Below are 15,873 nucleotides of genomic sequence, written 5' to 3'. Positions count from 1 at the left end.
CATGTTTTGTATAATGATGTAACATACATCTATGAACTGGATGCAGTAAATATGTTTATATATTTTAATGACTTAGTAGGATTTAAAAACTTTAAATTCACTGTTCAGCTAACAAGTATAAACTTAACATATCAGGAGTGTCAGTGTACCCACGTGCCCTGCTGGCCTCTGTCCTTACAGAACACATCTGCTTGGGCTTTGCAGCAGATAAGATCGCAATGCTTTTCTTTGCAATGATGAGATTTTCTTGGCCTTGGGTGGTGCTCTTGCAAGCAGTACCATGCATTGCTCTGCCTAGTCTGAAGAGTGCCACTGACCTGAGTGGGATTGTGCATAGGAAGGGATTGCGGTCACAAGACCCTTAAACATCAAGATTGTGTTTACCTCTGAATGGATGAGTCTGATTAAACTGTTCCCACCCAATACTCCCAGACAATGTGGGGGGGGGGGGAACATCACTTTGCACGGGACACCTGCCAGGTAGCACAGTGCCCAGAACTCAGGATGCAAGAGCATGAAGGAAGCTGTTTTTCCATTGGCTGGGGATAGGATGACCAGCTGGCAAGTGTGAAAAATTGGGACAGAGGGTGGGGGGATAATAGGCACCTAAGTAAGAAAAAGCCCCAACTATCTGGACTGTCCCTATAAAATCGGGATATCTGGTCACCCTAGCTAGGGATGGGGAACTGGGTTACCCAACTGACTCTCATTTCCCCCTCCCTTTCCTATTTAAACTGCCGTTGGTTAGGGTAACCACAGCTGCTTGCTCCATCCTGGGTGCAAGTGTTCTGAGGGCAGTGGAAGGGTTTGGGCAAAGGATGCAGTATGTCCACTAGGGCTAAGAGCAAGGATTAGGTGAGTTAGCAGGGAAGGATAAGCACAGTTTAATAGTGGCCTCTGTAAGAAAACATAGGTGCAAGCTAAAAGGGAAAAAGCATGTTACCTAAACCAGTAGCTTAGGGCCAGCTTGTCCCTGAGGTGGGAAAAACCTGGTGCTGGAAGTGGGAACATCGGAGGCTCTCCTTAATCATGTCCATGGCATCAGTGCTTTAGTCCAGGGGTGGGGTTTGTGCCTGGGATGAGTTATTTTGACCCCCAAAGCCTGCAGATGCATGGAGACCAGGGAAGTGTGATGGGGCGCTTGCAGCCCTACTGGCTTCTGCCACTGTGGCTCAGTAAGCTTTAAACTTCTGTGGGGAGAGATGTGGGGTCAGAGTTGCAGAGGATGTGTAGAGTGGTCACTTCAGCTCTAACCCCTCCCTTTCCCAGGGATGAATCCTGACCTTGGTACCCTCCCTGGGGAGGCTTGTGAGGGAATGAAAACGTTGCAGGGGAGGTGCCATCTCCACCTAGCTCTGTGAGTGAATCAGCTCCTCTTGGCTGCCGAGGCTGAAAGAACAGCTCAGTCCTCAAATCTGATGAAAGATTTTATTTTCCCTGGAGCTGCTGTCCTGGCCTAAGTGCTTTCCCCAGTGTGTCCTGCCTGCACCATACCCCTGCGATGGCACAGTTACAGCAGTAAGGGAGGAGGTTTTAAACTCTTACTTCCTTAGCCCATAGATATAACAAACAGCAATCGTCTCCACCAGGACGATGAGCAGCAGAGAGAGGGTAGCTGCATAGTCATTGAATATGTCAAACCAATAGTTTCCAGCCTCCATGGTGAACACCAGGCCAACAATGCAGTTGATGAAACACACGATACCTGTAGGAGTAAAACAAAGAGGTTATTTTAGTCACAACAGAAAGGCGAATGTTACTAGAGCAGGAGTTGGAGGCTTTGCATTGAATAAAAGACATTGGGTTTTAGCCTGTTTTTAGTGATAATTGGTAGTTTTCTTCGGGGAACCAAGAAAACTAGCAATGTCTAGATACTACAGTGATTGATGTTATATAAATACCCAGGCTAGAGCGTCGATGTGGGTGAGGCCTGTGCTACAGTTAAGTGTATGTAGCTTGCATTATAAAGCATTAAAGACCATTTCCCCACATTTGAAGAATTGTTGCTTCATGTGGCACTTTCCTATATAAATTAGCAGAGAAGCCTTGAAAAGGCACAGAGAGTTGCAATCAGCATCTGGGATGTTCTCTGATGACACTAGGGTGACTAGACATCCTGATCTTATCTGGTCTGTCCTGATATTTACTTGTTTGTCAGGACGTGAATTGTCCTGATATTTTGCCCTCCCGCGCACAGGTGGAGGGGGCTTATTCCCCCCTGCCCCAATTCCACTCCGGCCCTGCCTTGACTTTGCCCTTCCCTCCCCCATTGGATCCCTCCCCAAATCCCTGCACTGGCCACGCCTCTTCCCGAAGCATGCCACATTCCTCTTCCTCACCCTTCCCTCCTAAGCTTGCGCTAATCAGCTGAATGGCAGCAGAAGCGCTGGAGGGAGGGAGGAGAAACAGGATGCAGCAGCCAGCTCAGGGGAGGTCGAGGCATGGGGGGGCGGGATGGGGTATGGAGCTGCTGGTGGGTGCTCAGTTCCCACCAATTTTTCCTATGCTCTGGTGGCTCATTTTTTGTTTTGTTTTGTTTTTTTCCTCCACTGCTGGCACACAGCGCCCTTCCCCCCACCCCCGCTCCTTCCCGCCCCGCATCCTGATATTTCATGTGTCTCATCTGGTAACCCTAGATGGCACTAAATGGAGGGGTTGGAGAAAGATGAAATTAACTCAATTTCCTCTTGCCTGCTTCCCAAGTTGGATTTAATTTTAAAGGCAGTATCTTAGTATTTCTGCACTCAGCACCAAATGTGAGGTGCCTTTGTATTTGTATACCTCCTTCTTGTGAAAATCTCAAAGCACTTTGGAAACATCAGTGAACTAAGATTCACACCATCCCTGTGAAGCTGGAGGGGATTGTGATTTTTCTTTTTATTTGACCTGATGATGACAATCTGAATCTCCTATTACAACAGTAAAGGTGTGGCGTGATTGCTGTTACGCAAAGACAGTATGAAGAAGCTAAAAAATATTTCCTTGCAAAATATTTTCTCATGACCCTGCTCATGCACTGTTACTGCTGGTTTGGTTACGAGCACAAAGCTATTGGCTATGATTTCTTGTAAATAGATATAGAAGAAGCATCCTTGATTAGTTGTTTAATCACACATGCACCCTCCCACCTAATGGCCTTTGTTCTGTGTCATAAGAACAAAAAGTCTGAATGGTTTTGGCAGGCTATGTGAATGAAATAACTGTGGAACTCTTGGTGGATTATTTATAGTTAAAACTATACAGGTGGTGTGATATAGGAACTGATGCAAATGTTTTGAGGTTCAAAAACTTTAGCTAGCTATTTTTTGATCAGCTTTTGGTCAGAGGCAGATGTACTAAGATACTATACATTTGTGATCTGATTTGAAGATCAAAGACGTTCCGATAAATATAGAGACATTTGGATGCGTATGCACTTTTTGATGCTCATATATCCTTAAATACTAATCTGACTGATCATTTGACTGGATATTTGTGTCAGAAATCCTTGTAAATATAAAGATGTGATCTCTGCAATGTCTGTTTCTTAAAAGCAATAAAATACTCTGGGCCACGTATTCTGGAGAATTATGGTTCCTTCTAGGGAGTTTTTCTATCTTGGGTCTCACAGCAAACACAAACTGGGGCAGGCGATTTTCCCTGAGAAGTGCCATCACTGGTTGTAGTTTGTTTAAATACATTCTGTGAAACCAATAGGAAAGTATCTGTATGTTGTATTACAGTACAAGGGACACACAAGTGCTTCCTGCTGAGATTTTCAAAAAATATTCACTATGTGCTTTAACATTGTTTAGTTTTTCCTTATTTGTATCATGTTTGACCTTTTTTTTTTTTTTTTTTTTTTTTTTTAAAAAGCACTATTTTGATGAATGAAAATGGTACGCACTACGGTCTGTGGTTGTTGTGAGAGAACTGCATTTTGGAGTCTGGAGACCAGGCCTCACGTGACATTCCGCATGCAATTGACAGGCTGCAGGGGTGGGACAGTCCTTACTCACTCAGAACTCCCACTGTAATCAGTCAACTCCCTTAGGACCTGAGCCTGCAAGGGGCTGAGTACCCTTCACTTCCCTTGAAGTCAGTGGGAGTACAGGGCATGCAGAACCTTCCATGCTGGGGGCTTCCAAATCCCTCTTGAGTGTGTTCACTCCTTATGCAGCCTGAATTCCTACCTGCTCTCGACCTGTTTTATTATGTGGTGGTGAACTTACCTGAGATCACCTCTTTAGGTAAATGGGTGGACAGAAATTTGCTGTCTGTCAAAGGGGTGAGGATAGCTGCAGTGTTTCCCAGCATACTGCCTATGCCCAGCATCAGCAGCATAATAAAGTACAGCACTGAATACAGCTGAGAGACCTCCATGTTTTTTATTGCTTCCGAATATACTATAAATGCCAGTCCAGTGCCTTGGACAGCCTGCCAATGAGAAGAAGAGAGTAGAACCTAACCAAGCATGGTGGTGTCAGCTCTTCAGGTAGCTACACCCTTGCTTATTTACTGATAAAAATCACAATCAGATTATTATACAAAAGAACTTTAATCCAAAATAACCTTTCATTAAAAGTACATCTCCCGCCTCTTACTGAAGCTCTACGTCTACCGCTTTAAACAGTCAATGAAAACTGTAGTTAAGGTAAGTCTAAACTCTACCACCTTTTACTCTTGTTGAGTAGTGCCTTGCTCTTCAAGGAGACCCACTGATTCCAATAAGACTACTCACCAGGAATAAAGGCATCAAAATCTGGACCTTAATGATCGGGGTGGCTCCAGGCACCATCGCAACAAGCGTGTGCCTGTGGCGGCAAGCCCTGGGGGGCGGCGTGCCGGTTGCTGTGAGGGCGGCAGTCAGGCAGCCTTTGGTGGCATGTCTGCTGGAGGTCCGTCAGTTCTGCGGCTTCGGTGGCAATTCAGGTGCAGGGCCGGCAGATCACCCGCAGAAATACTGCAGAATCTGCATGACCAGCGGACCTCCCACAGGCGTGCCGCCAAAGGCCGCCTGACTGCCATGCTTGGGGTGGCAAAAAACATAGAGCCACCCCTGTTAATGATGGAAAAATGGTAACTATGTGCTCGTAGCCTTACATAATGAACTAGTTGAGATCTTTGCTGGCCTGTTTGAATGGTGCAGAATTGGCCTTCTACCACTACCCGGAATAATAATGGACCAATCTTGCAATCTTTACTCAGGCAATAGTCCTAAGTAATCAAAATGAATCGTATCCTGATCTTGGTTCCTAAAGCCTGAGGAGTTCCACTGAAGTCCTTTGAATTACTTTAGATTTGCAGAATGTCACCCGTTGACTTCAATGGGCTTGCAAGCGTGTAGAAGAACTACTCCCCCAGGTAGTGGTGGGGCAGGAATGAAGCCGATAACAATACTTCGCACTTTTCATCTTCAAAATGTTTGACAAACATTAACGTGCCTGAGTCAGCACCTCCCCAAGGTAGCTATTATCCCCCTTAGTGCAGATGGGAAACGCAGGCAGAGCAGTCAAGTGACTAGATGACTGTTATTAAAGCTGGGTTTAGAAATGCAGACCATTTCACCTCCTAGTTCTATAAGTAATATGGCAACATCCTCTTACATCTAATCTCAAAGGGCCAGACTTATGACCTGCACAAAAACCTAGCAACTTTCCCACATTCATTGCAACCAGTAACGTGCTATGTACTACTGATGGCCACACTGTTAGTGCTGGGCGGATGGATGATGTGGAAGCCCAAAGTACATGGCAATTGTGCTGGAGGAAACCTTAGTGCAGGGTTGAGCTTAGGGCTTGAGCAGTAAAGCTGGTGCTTTACTGAGCGAAGGCAATTGGCTGCTTGAGCAGAGGGGAAAGGATGAACAAAGGAGCATTCCTGCACTTACATCACCTCCCTCCTGCCAGTTCACCTACAGGGAGGCATTTCTGGCAGACATGGTGATGACCATGTTTTGCTTATAGAAGGTTTGAACATTTTGGACTGGACCCTGAAATTCTTATTTATGGGAGCTGTTCCATTGACGTCAAAAGCTACTCACACAGATAAAGTTTACAGGATTAGGTCCAAAGTCTATCGGGGGAGGGATAGCTCAGTGGTTTGACCATTGGCCTGCTAAACCCAGGGTTGTGAATTCAATCCTTGAGGGAGCCACTTAGGGATCTGGGGCAAAAATAAATACTTGGCCCTGCTAGTGAAGGCAGGGGGCTGGACTCAAGGACCTTTCAAGGTCCCTTTCAGTTCTAGGAGATAGGTATATCTCCTATTATTATATATAAATTGTAGCAGAGCCAGCATCCACCAAAATGAGTTGTGCCATCTTCAGGGTCCAACGGTGAGATACCAATTAACAGTTGCTGCATGGCTAAATCCCAGTGCACTCCAGGCTTGCAAGGAGGGAGTCCTGGGCACATGGGAAGTTGGAATGGGAGTTTTTACTTGAATGTCTCCAAACAGTTTGACTCCTCTTCCATTTAAGGGGCGTGGGAAGGTTTTTTATGTTCATGAATTCGCTTGCCCAGCCAAGGCCATCAAAAGAGGTCTGAGTGTGACTAAGCGTCACAGCCCAGAGCTTGGGTTTGTGTGTAAACTGCATTGCCCCAGGAGGCACTGTGCCTACAGATGCCCCTCTGGGTCACAATTCCCCCCTCTCTCCAGGGGATAGGTAAGTATTAATTTACAGCTGGCTTATTATGCTGGAAGCAAATTATGGCAGCCAGCAGCTGCAGAATATATATATAATATATATATAGAGAGAATATAAATGTTCCACCTAAAGTTACTCAGTAGAAGCATCTTTACCTAAAGGCTACAATCACCTGGGCTGCTAAGTGGCCTAAGCAAGGAAGGCGTCGCTTAGGTTGCCTAAGCTAAGTGTAACATTTACCGTCACATTAAACATACTCCAGACCTCATCATCAGTACAAGAGCTAATAGAGTTCGTGTTCTTTCTCTCCCTTAGACCCAACCATCAATATAAGCTTCCACTTCTGACTGAGGGAAAAGGAAACAAAGAAAAAAAGACAACCAAGGCTGGTGCACAAAGGAGCAAGTTACCGTGTCTAGTTCAGCTTCCAAACTGCAGTTTTTAATCTGTGGCAATAATTCTGCATACTGGTTTGGGTAAGTAGATGTTAGGTAATCTTTCATACTGTCGAGATTGTCTGCCGTTAAAGCTCCTTCTTCCAGGTCGAAAACGTTTGTCAACAGCAGTATTACCCTGTAAAGCCAAGATAATTTAGTTTATTTCTTCTAAAGCTAGAAGAAATGTTTTAGTGGCAGAATTTGGATGCAGCTTCCTTTAAGTGGAGGAGTGTACTCCAGAATACCACAGAGGGACAGGCAGGAGAGTGCTTGCTATACTTCAGTAAAGTGTGCTGAAAAGAGGCTAAATGTGAAACTACACTTGTGAACGGGGAAGAAGGAAAATTGGGCCAAAAGATATGCTTTGGCTTAACCAGAAGTTATTGGCTTGATGCAGGAATCAATTATTGCTGTGAGTAGATGGTCCCAAATTCTGGCTCAGGTCCTCAGTTCATGTAAACTGGCGTAGCTCCACTGAAATCAGCGGTATTACGGTATTTACATCAGCTGAAAATCTGCCACTCTTGTCTCTTTTCCTTTGTGCCTCTTTTAAAATGATGACCACATGGCATCAATTACTTTCTGACAAAGGAGATGCTTGGAATATTAGCCTGTCCTCTGCTGTGATTAGTGCAATAGGTTAGTGCTGCGTAAATCTAACAAAAATATAATAGTAGTCCAGTCACTGAGACTTTGTATATGTGTGAGAAAATGGCTTTAGGATCAGATGCTGTAGTGTGCTGAGCATCTTCTGTGAAGTGCTGAACTCCTTCACATCTCTCTGTAGTCAATAGGAGTCGATGCTTTGTAGTTCCCAGCAGGGAGAACTCAGCACCTTGCAGGATTATCCAGCTGGTGGAACATATCTTAGTACCTTGGTCGGAGATTCAGGCTGATATGGGGGTTGGCTCACATGGCACATCATGTCTGGGAGCTATCCTATAGGATACTGGAACAAAGCCATTTGATTATAATCGTGGTCCAGACGTGACCATGAAAATGACTTTTGGATCAAATAGACACCTAGGGTTGCATTTTTCTAAGGACTTGGGGACACAGTTCTGAGATCAAATGCATAGTATATTTCATGCTCTTTACTCCTGTTACATCTCTCAGCAGTACTTCCGCCAGAAGGCTGGACACACATGTGAGAACCAAATTTATCTCCTTTCCACACAGACCTGTTGTCATGTCACTGTGCATACCTGAAAATGATTGACATCATGAAAAAAGAAAAGGATTTCTGCTTGTTCAGTCTTTTAACCAGTATTTTCTACCACCAGACTGAAGGTGGCATGTCAGGGTAAGATATTTATTTATACAAGTCAAAAGGAAGCAGAGAACTTATCTGCTCTCCAACATGCATTAATTCTGAAGAAACAGATTCTAAGTCCTCTTGAGGATTTAGGTGAAGATTAAGGTCTGTGTTTCCGGCCAGGCCAGGCACAGCATGTATCTGTAAATCTTGTGTCTAAGAGTTTGCATGGCTGTACATCTTGTGTTCATTTTTTGTGTTGACAGAATGACCTGTGAGTACAGATCAGAGCACCTGCACCTCTATCTGCTTCAACTGAGCCTGCAATCTTATACTCAGATTTGTGCCCACAACTGAAAGGTGGGCAAAACTATTGATTGGACATATGTTTTGAGGTTGTAAATTGTATCTTCTAAAAGGATGTCTGCAAAATTTGGCCCTCGGTATTTGCGCTTTCCAAAATTCTTGTTTGTTTGCTATTTTGATAATCTGTTCGGATAATTCCTGGGATGATGTACCATGAGAGCCCTTGACACTGGAGAGTCTGTAGAATTTCCAGCTATTGTACAAAGCTTTTTCAAGCAATGATAGTTGTACTGTGCCTTTGTGTCGTACGGTGATTGTTGGGTTTTTCCTTCTCATGCTTACTGTTTTATAATGGGGTGGGGGGACAAGCCACAGGGTTCCTTTAAATGAAAATGTGGCTATTCCCATATGATTTTCTTTTCTCAAAAGTAAACCTTTTATTGAGAACTCCTGTTTTCATTTTTGATGGGTGCAGAGGAGGGAAAGGGCTGGGAAATGTCTCTTTCTGAACCATTTTTTCTATTTCCTTCCTCTGAAGGATCAGGAGATGGTCCAAGCTGGAGACAGGACATTGGGCAGGGAGGGCTGGGCTCTGAGGTAACACTGAACATTCTCTCTCTCAGGTGCTTGGCTGGCTGGTTCTGGCTCACATGTCAGGGTCTAACTGATTACCATATGTGGGGTCAGGAATTTCCCCCTAGACACGATTGGACCTTGTGGGTTTTTGTTTTTGCTTTTTGCCTTCTGCTGCAGTGTGTGGTGTGGGTCATTTGCCAGCATTATCCAGGTATATCTCATTTAATAATTTCCCTGCCATTGCATCAGCCTTGGGCACTGGTGCACCTCAGTCCCTCTTGTTCTTTGCCTGTGGCTCATAATATTCTAGTTTCCTGTGAGTTGTAATACTTTGATCTCATTTCAGTTGTTGAGTCAGTGTGCAGGTGCTGAGTGGGTGGCCTGGGCTATACTAGAGGTCAGACTAGATGTTCTAGTGGTCCCTTCTGGCCTGGAACTCACTGACTCTATCAGACTTTTCTCCAGTTGTGAGTGTGCTTTAACAGGAGCAGCTGCAAAGAAGCTCTCTCATGCTTTCTAAAAAGTGTCTGCCATCCATTCCTTTCCTGGTGTCATCCCTGCCTACAGTTAAAGGTGGGCTGCAGTGCTGAACGCAGTCAATAGGAATCCAGCCACTGTCTGTCTCATGAAATAGACTTCATATACCCCTCATCAGAGGTAGAAAGCTCTGTAGCCATCTTCACTATCACGCTGAGGCAGCGACCTGGGCACAACATAGTTAAACTTGGCAGTGTAGGCAGAACCTAACTCTGTCCCTCGCCTAAGTCCTTGGACTTCCGAGGTTTTAACTTTGTGACAGGACATAAGTGCATGCCTTCTCCAGGGCAATTGTAAAGAGTGTTGTAACTGGTTCAGGGAACAATGTTCTGTAACCTGCTCAACCCTCCTGCTTATAACTGCAATGTAGGTGGGTCTTTAAACTCCTTTGTCAGCAATGGTACCTTCAAAACTTGCAGATAATAGTAACCTGAACCCTGATAACCAGTACTAGTCATAAAAAGAACAGTGCACTCTGAATTCTAATCTCAGATCTTATCTAATCTAACATTTTCTGCATATTTATCAGATCTAGTCAAGTGGCACTCAAAGAGCTATGCTGCACAACTGCTATTTGTGTATATATGTAATCTCTTTTCTTATGTGTAACATCCTATGTCATGTCTCAGGGGAAAAACAAGTTTAAACTCCAGTCTCTTACTTGCTTAGACAGTTTTCATAGTTGAAAGTCGCCTTAAAGCCGTAGATAGAGAAAGTCACAATACTGGCAAATATTGACGTGCTGCTGTTTATCAAAGAGATGATAATGGCATATCTCTCGCAGTTGTTGTTTGGCTCGTTGTAGCTGGCAAACGCTATCAGGCTTCCAAAACCAAGACCAAGTGAGAAAAAGATCTGAGTAGCTGCATTAATCCAGGTTTTAGGATTTGCTAATTGCTCTAGCTGTAAAACAAGAGAGTGAGCAATGGCTGATGAAAATAAAAGTGGACTTCAGACGGTTTATCTATGGTATGTTTAAGGCTCTCATCATTGTAGTATCTAGACATAGAGGAGAGAGTAATTTCATTTATTAGGGACCTGATTCTGCTTGAGACCTTATATTTGCACAGTACCTAGTAAAGTCAGTGTGAGTTTTACACATAGAAGCAGTGCAGGACTACGCCGTTTGCATGTGTTTCTCCAGTGGGTAAATAAAATGGTTTTCTTATATGCAGGGATAAAATCTCTGCTGGAGTAGATGAGCAAACTTTCACTGAAACAAGTGGAACTGCCCCCATCTACGCTAGCAAAGAAATGTCTGATGATCTCTCTTGATATCTTTGGACTGAAATGTATCTTAGGCCATATTCATCTGTGGTGTAACTGTGTTGAATTCAGGGATGAATTTGGTCTGATATTGTTATTCAGTATATAAATAATACAACACAGCTCAGGTTTGATAGGACACTTCTTTTCCTGAGTGAGGAAGCTAATAACTCATTGGTGATAGAGTGGTGTATCCTCAAGAATCTAGATACGTACAATATCAGACCTAACTTACTATTGTGAAAATATAATCTAAATAAAAATAAGTTACTATTTTTTGTTTGAAATTATACAGTAATAATAAAATTTTGTTAAAAATTCAGTGTACATTTTTGGTACCTTTGGTGTGAACATGTAAATCAGCCCATTCACAGCTCCATGTAGTGTTAGTCCTCTAATTAAGTATATGAAGAGGACCAAATATGGCAAAGAAGCTGTTACGTAGACAACCTGCACAAAAGAAAAGGTAAATTATTTAAAGTGTTAAGCTCCACTGGCATCTATTACTGTTTTGCAAGAACTGTACAGGTACAGGAAGAAGGAAAAAGTCAAATAATGTCTACATTAATGTTTTACATTATCAAGATAAAATTGGAAAAGGTTATCAATCCTCATACTACAGAGTTTACGATGATTAGCAGTGGGAGAGAGGGAGAGACAATGAGGGGGGGGTATATCAGAAAGAAATTTCCTTCCTGGAATAGGATTGCATTCCTAGGTACACTGTAGGCGTGTATATCTCCATTTGCAGACAATGTAGCAGTCTATATATTAAGCATTGTAATCTGGTTTGGCAAATCCTGTATGTATGTTTGTTTTGTATGAAATATTCATAATATCACATTTGCTGCCTTATATTGATCCTTAAATGAGCACTTGATAATATGTAGCCATTATTTGACTTTTTCCTGAATTATCTAAAGGTTTCGGAGATATCTAAAACCTTTGGGAACTTCTTTCTTTTTGAGAAACAAGAGTGGAATTCTCAATGCTGTCTTGGGATTTAAATGACCTTCCATTACTGAAAATGTCAGGTCATCAAGTCTGTCTCGCATCTTTGCTGTGTGTTTTGTCTACTTCATTTCATTAAAAGCTTTTATTAAGTTATTTTACGTTCTTATTTAAAAAAACCAACCTTCTAAATGCATTAGTTTCAAATAACTTAGCAGCTGGGTCTGTTGCACAATACATAACATTACTGCTGTTTTTTCTAACTAAGATATACACAGAGCTTCCTTCCAACCCAGATTCTATGTCTATATCACGGCCACAGTGGACCTATGCAATAGGCTGTGCATTTAACTTTGCCACATAGAGCCAAGTTCAGCAAGTTGTTTTTGTTTTACATACTCTTGGGTGCCCCTGGGTTTCTGTGCTTGTCTAATACGATTTGAGGATATAAATCTAATCTGTATTCTGAAAACAGGTTCAAGAGGGAGCTCTTTTTCAGCTTTTGGGGGTATCCTGTCATAAGGTTAAAAAAAATCAGGGCGACCTCCCCTCTCGCAGCTTAACAGTAGACGTGTCATAAACATACAGCTAAGGGTAGCATAAAATCCCTCTTTACCTGGTAAAGGGTTAATTCCTCTTTTACCTGAAAAGGGTTAAGAAGCTCAGATAACCTGGGGGCACCTGACCAAAAGGACCAATAAGGGGAGAAGATATGTTCAAATCTGTGGGGGAAGGTTTTTGGTCTGTGTCTGTCAGAGCCCGTCAGGAAACAGGGCAGGGGAAAATATATCCGAACTGAGCATCTAGTCTTGCAGAAATAGTAAGTAATAGCAGAAAAGAAATGCGTTAGGTTACCTTTTTGTTTTAGCTTGTGAATTTTTCCCTGTGCTAAGAGGGAGGTTTATTGCTGTTTTTGTAACTTTAAGGTTTTGCCTAGAGAGGATATCCATCTTTTGTTATTCTGTAAAGTACTTACCTTCCTGATTTTACAGAGGTGATTCTTTTATCTTTTCTTTAATTAAAATTCTTCTTGTAAGGACCTGATTGATTTTTCATTGTTCTTAAGATCCAAGGGTTTGGGTCTGTGTTCACCTGCAGCAATTGGTGAGGATATTATTCTCAAACCTCCCCAGGAAAGGGGGTGAAGGGACTTGGGGAGATATTTGGGGAAGGTAGGGCTCCAAGTGGCCCTCCCTGAATGTTCGTTTAAATCACTTGGTGGCAGCATGCTGTTCAAGGTGGAAGTTGTGCCTTGGGAAAGTTTTTAACTTAAGCTGGTAAAAATAAGCTTAGGTGGTCTTTCATGCGGGTCCCCACATCTGTACCCCAGAGTTCAGAGTGGGGAAGGAACCCTGACAACATGTTATTTCTTTCCTACATTACTCCAATAGGGTCTGTCTGGCTCTGCTCTGGTTGAAGGCAGCGTGCTTAATGAAGTGGCATCAGTTTGACCCATGGTTCTAGTAGACTATAACATCTCAGAACTTCTTAGAACTTTGATGCTGCAGATTAAATGTCACTCAAAGCGAGCCTCCCACATGGAACACAGGCATTGCCGTACAGGATTGGACAGAGGCCAGAACCAGCTGCTTCAGAGGAAGGTACCAGTGATCCTGAAATAAGTAGCTATAGAATAACCTGTTTGTCCACAGGGGAAGTTTCTTCCTAACCTGTATTAGTTAAAGGATGGCTAATGGCCTGAAACATGAGGGTTTTCTATCTCTTTGACAACTCTTGGTTTTAAAAAATCCTTACTATTGTTATATACGGCCATGTCTACATCTAAAATTTTGCAGCGCTGGTTGTTACAGCTGTATTAGTACAGCTGTATAGGGCCAGCGCTGCAGAGTGGCCACACTTACAGCAACCAGCGCTGCAAGTGGTGTTAGATGTGGCCACACTGCAGCGCTGTTGGGCGGCTTCAAGGGGTTTCGGGGAACGCGAGAGCAAACCGGGAAAGGAGACCAGCTTCGCCGCGGTTTGCTCTCGCGTTCCGCGAACCACCCTGCAAACCGCAGGGAAGGAGACCTGCTTGCTCGGGTTCGGGGAACGCGAGAGCAAACCGGGAAAGGAGACCAGCTTCGCCGCGGTTTGCTCTCGCGTTCCGCGAACCACCGTGCAAACCGCAGGGAAGGAGACCTGCTTGTTCGGGGAACGCGAGAGCAAACCGCGGCGAAGCTGGTCTCCTTCCCCGGTTTGCTCTCGCGTTCCCCGAACCGCCGAGCAAGCAGGTCTCCTTCCCTGCGGTTTGCAGGGTGGTTCGCGGAACGCGAGAGCAAACCGCGGCGAAGCTGGTCTCCTTCCCCGGTTTGCTCTCGCGTTCCCGGAACCACCCTGCAAACCGCAGGGAAGGAGACCTGCTTGCTCGGGGTTCGGGGAACGCGAGAGCAAGCCGGGGAGGGAGACCAGCTTGATTACCAGAGGCTTCCTCAGGTATGCTGGGATACCTGCTTATTCCACGGAGGTCAAGAAAAGCGCTGGTAAGTGTCTATACTTGATTACCAGCGCTGGATCACCAGCGCTGGATCCTCTACACCCGAGACAAAACGGGAGTACGGCCAGCGCTGCAAACAGCGAGTTGCAGCGCTGGTGGTGCCCTGCAGATGTGTACACCTCCTAAGTTGCAGCGCTGTAACCCCCTCACCAGCGCTGCAACTTTCTGATGTAGACAAGCCCTACCACTATTATACCTGGATATTCATGTTATCCATATAAATGTCCAATCTTTTACAATCTTGCTAAGCTTACCCTGAATGTTATCATGTCAATGAGTTTCACCAACTACTAACTGTGTACTGTGTGAAAAAGTATTAATTTTTATTAGTTTTAAATTTGCTGAGAGTTTCATTGAATGTGGCATTCAAGGGATTAACACAAGAGGCCGATTTAAAAGTGACTACAAAGTGAGGTAATTCCTGCTTTCCTTCTCATAAAGTTGTGTTTACAAAGGGAGTCTAAACATTCCTATCATCCCTAGAGCAAGCTGCTTTTTCTTTGTTTGAGTCACAGGTAAGATCTTCCTCCAAACTAGTCGAAAGGCAGCTTTTCAATAACGGCACCCAAGTGATCGCCACGGAGCTTCAGTATCACCCTGGTGCTAATATCAAATAGCAGAATACTGACCTGCACCCTCTGATACTTCAATGTCTCTATCTGATCAGCTCTCTCCTGTGATTCCATGAGCAAACAGACTTCCTAGTCCTTGACTATGGCACATGCCAACGATCACCATATTGTAAACAGGGACAGAACTCGGGGGCTTTGTTTAGATGAGGGCAGTATGCAATGAAATGGCTAATGTGTGTACCCTGCCCTCTGCAGGATGAACTGTGACGTTCTATGACACTTGTACAAATATGCTGCCTGCTGTCCAGAGACTGGCCCACAGAGACTATATGCCTTAAGCTACTGCAGCTAGTAGAGATCCTCTTTTAGCTAAAGTGGTAGTGTTCTATGTTTTGGAGACAAATATCCCCATGTCAGACATGTAGGTAGCAGAGCTATTGATTGTAGTGTGGGAATGTAGACAACACACTGCTTTATTAGACAACTCATGGTTAGCACCAAATGAGGTTATGCAAACACTCTCCCAATGTACGAGCTATTGGACACATTCATCAGCCTTTAAATGTCAGCCTGAGTGCCAATGTGCATACAGTATATGGCCCTGTCTCTGCACATAGCACTATATCAGTGGTTGGCAACCTTTCAAAAGTGCTGTGCCGAGTCTTCATTTATTCACTCTAATTTAAGGTGTCGCGTGCCAGTAATACATGTTAACGTTTTTAGAAGGTCTCTTTTGATAAGTCTATGATATATAACTAAACTATGGTTGCCTATAAAGTTTTTAAAATGTTTAAGAAGCTTAATTTAAAATTAAATTAAAATGCAGAGCCCCCAGGACCGGTGGCCAGGAC

The 15,873-nt window shown here is 43.9% G+C and overlaps 1 protein-coding gene and 1 long non-coding RNA gene across 4 annotated transcripts in view; one reads left to right on the top strand and one right to left on the bottom strand.

Annotated features, from left to right (window-relative positions):
- SLC6A20 (solute carrier family 6 member 20) overlaps positions 1-15,873 on the bottom strand; it is a 33,319-nt gene that overhangs the window by 4,207 nt on the left and 13,239 nt on the right. For both annotated transcript variants that reach the window (XM_050938005.1, XM_050938006.1), the window contains exons 5-9: positions 11,345-11,455; positions 10,401-10,642; positions 7,039-7,201; positions 4,212-4,416; positions 1,546-1,705 (exon numbers count right to left, since the gene is read on the bottom strand). In XM_050938005.1, the coding sequence (XP_050793962.1) occupies positions 1,546-1,705; positions 4,212-4,416; positions 7,039-7,201; positions 10,401-10,642; positions 11,345-11,455 (881 nt within the window). The remainder of the gene's footprint in view (positions 1-1,545; positions 1,706-4,211; positions 4,417-7,038; positions 7,202-10,400; positions 10,643-11,344; positions 11,456-15,873) is intronic.
- LOC127043885 (uncharacterized) overlaps positions 7,021-15,873 on the top strand; it is a 34,322-nt gene continuing 25,469 nt past the window's right edge. Inside the window, exons 1-4 of one of the 2 annotated variants that reach the window (XR_007772343.1) lie at positions 7,021-7,104; positions 8,245-8,368; positions 8,587-8,680; positions 9,165-10,386. This is a non-coding gene — a long non-coding RNA (uncharacterized LOC127043885). Of the gene's footprint in view, positions 7,105-8,244; positions 8,369-8,586; positions 8,681-9,164; positions 10,387-15,873 lie in introns of those variants that run through there. The other variant, XR_007772342.1, reaches the window with a different exon arrangement.

Source organism: Gopherus flavomarginatus, chromosome 2 (assembly GCF_025201925.1).
Source record: "Gopherus flavomarginatus isolate rGopFla2 chromosome 2, rGopFla2.mat.asm, whole genome shotgun sequence".
Lineage (NCBI taxonomy): Eukaryota > Metazoa > Chordata > Testudines > Testudinidae > Gopherus > Gopherus flavomarginatus.
Note: the sequence above shows the minus strand (reverse complement) of the source record. Positions and strands in the feature narration are given on the sequence as shown.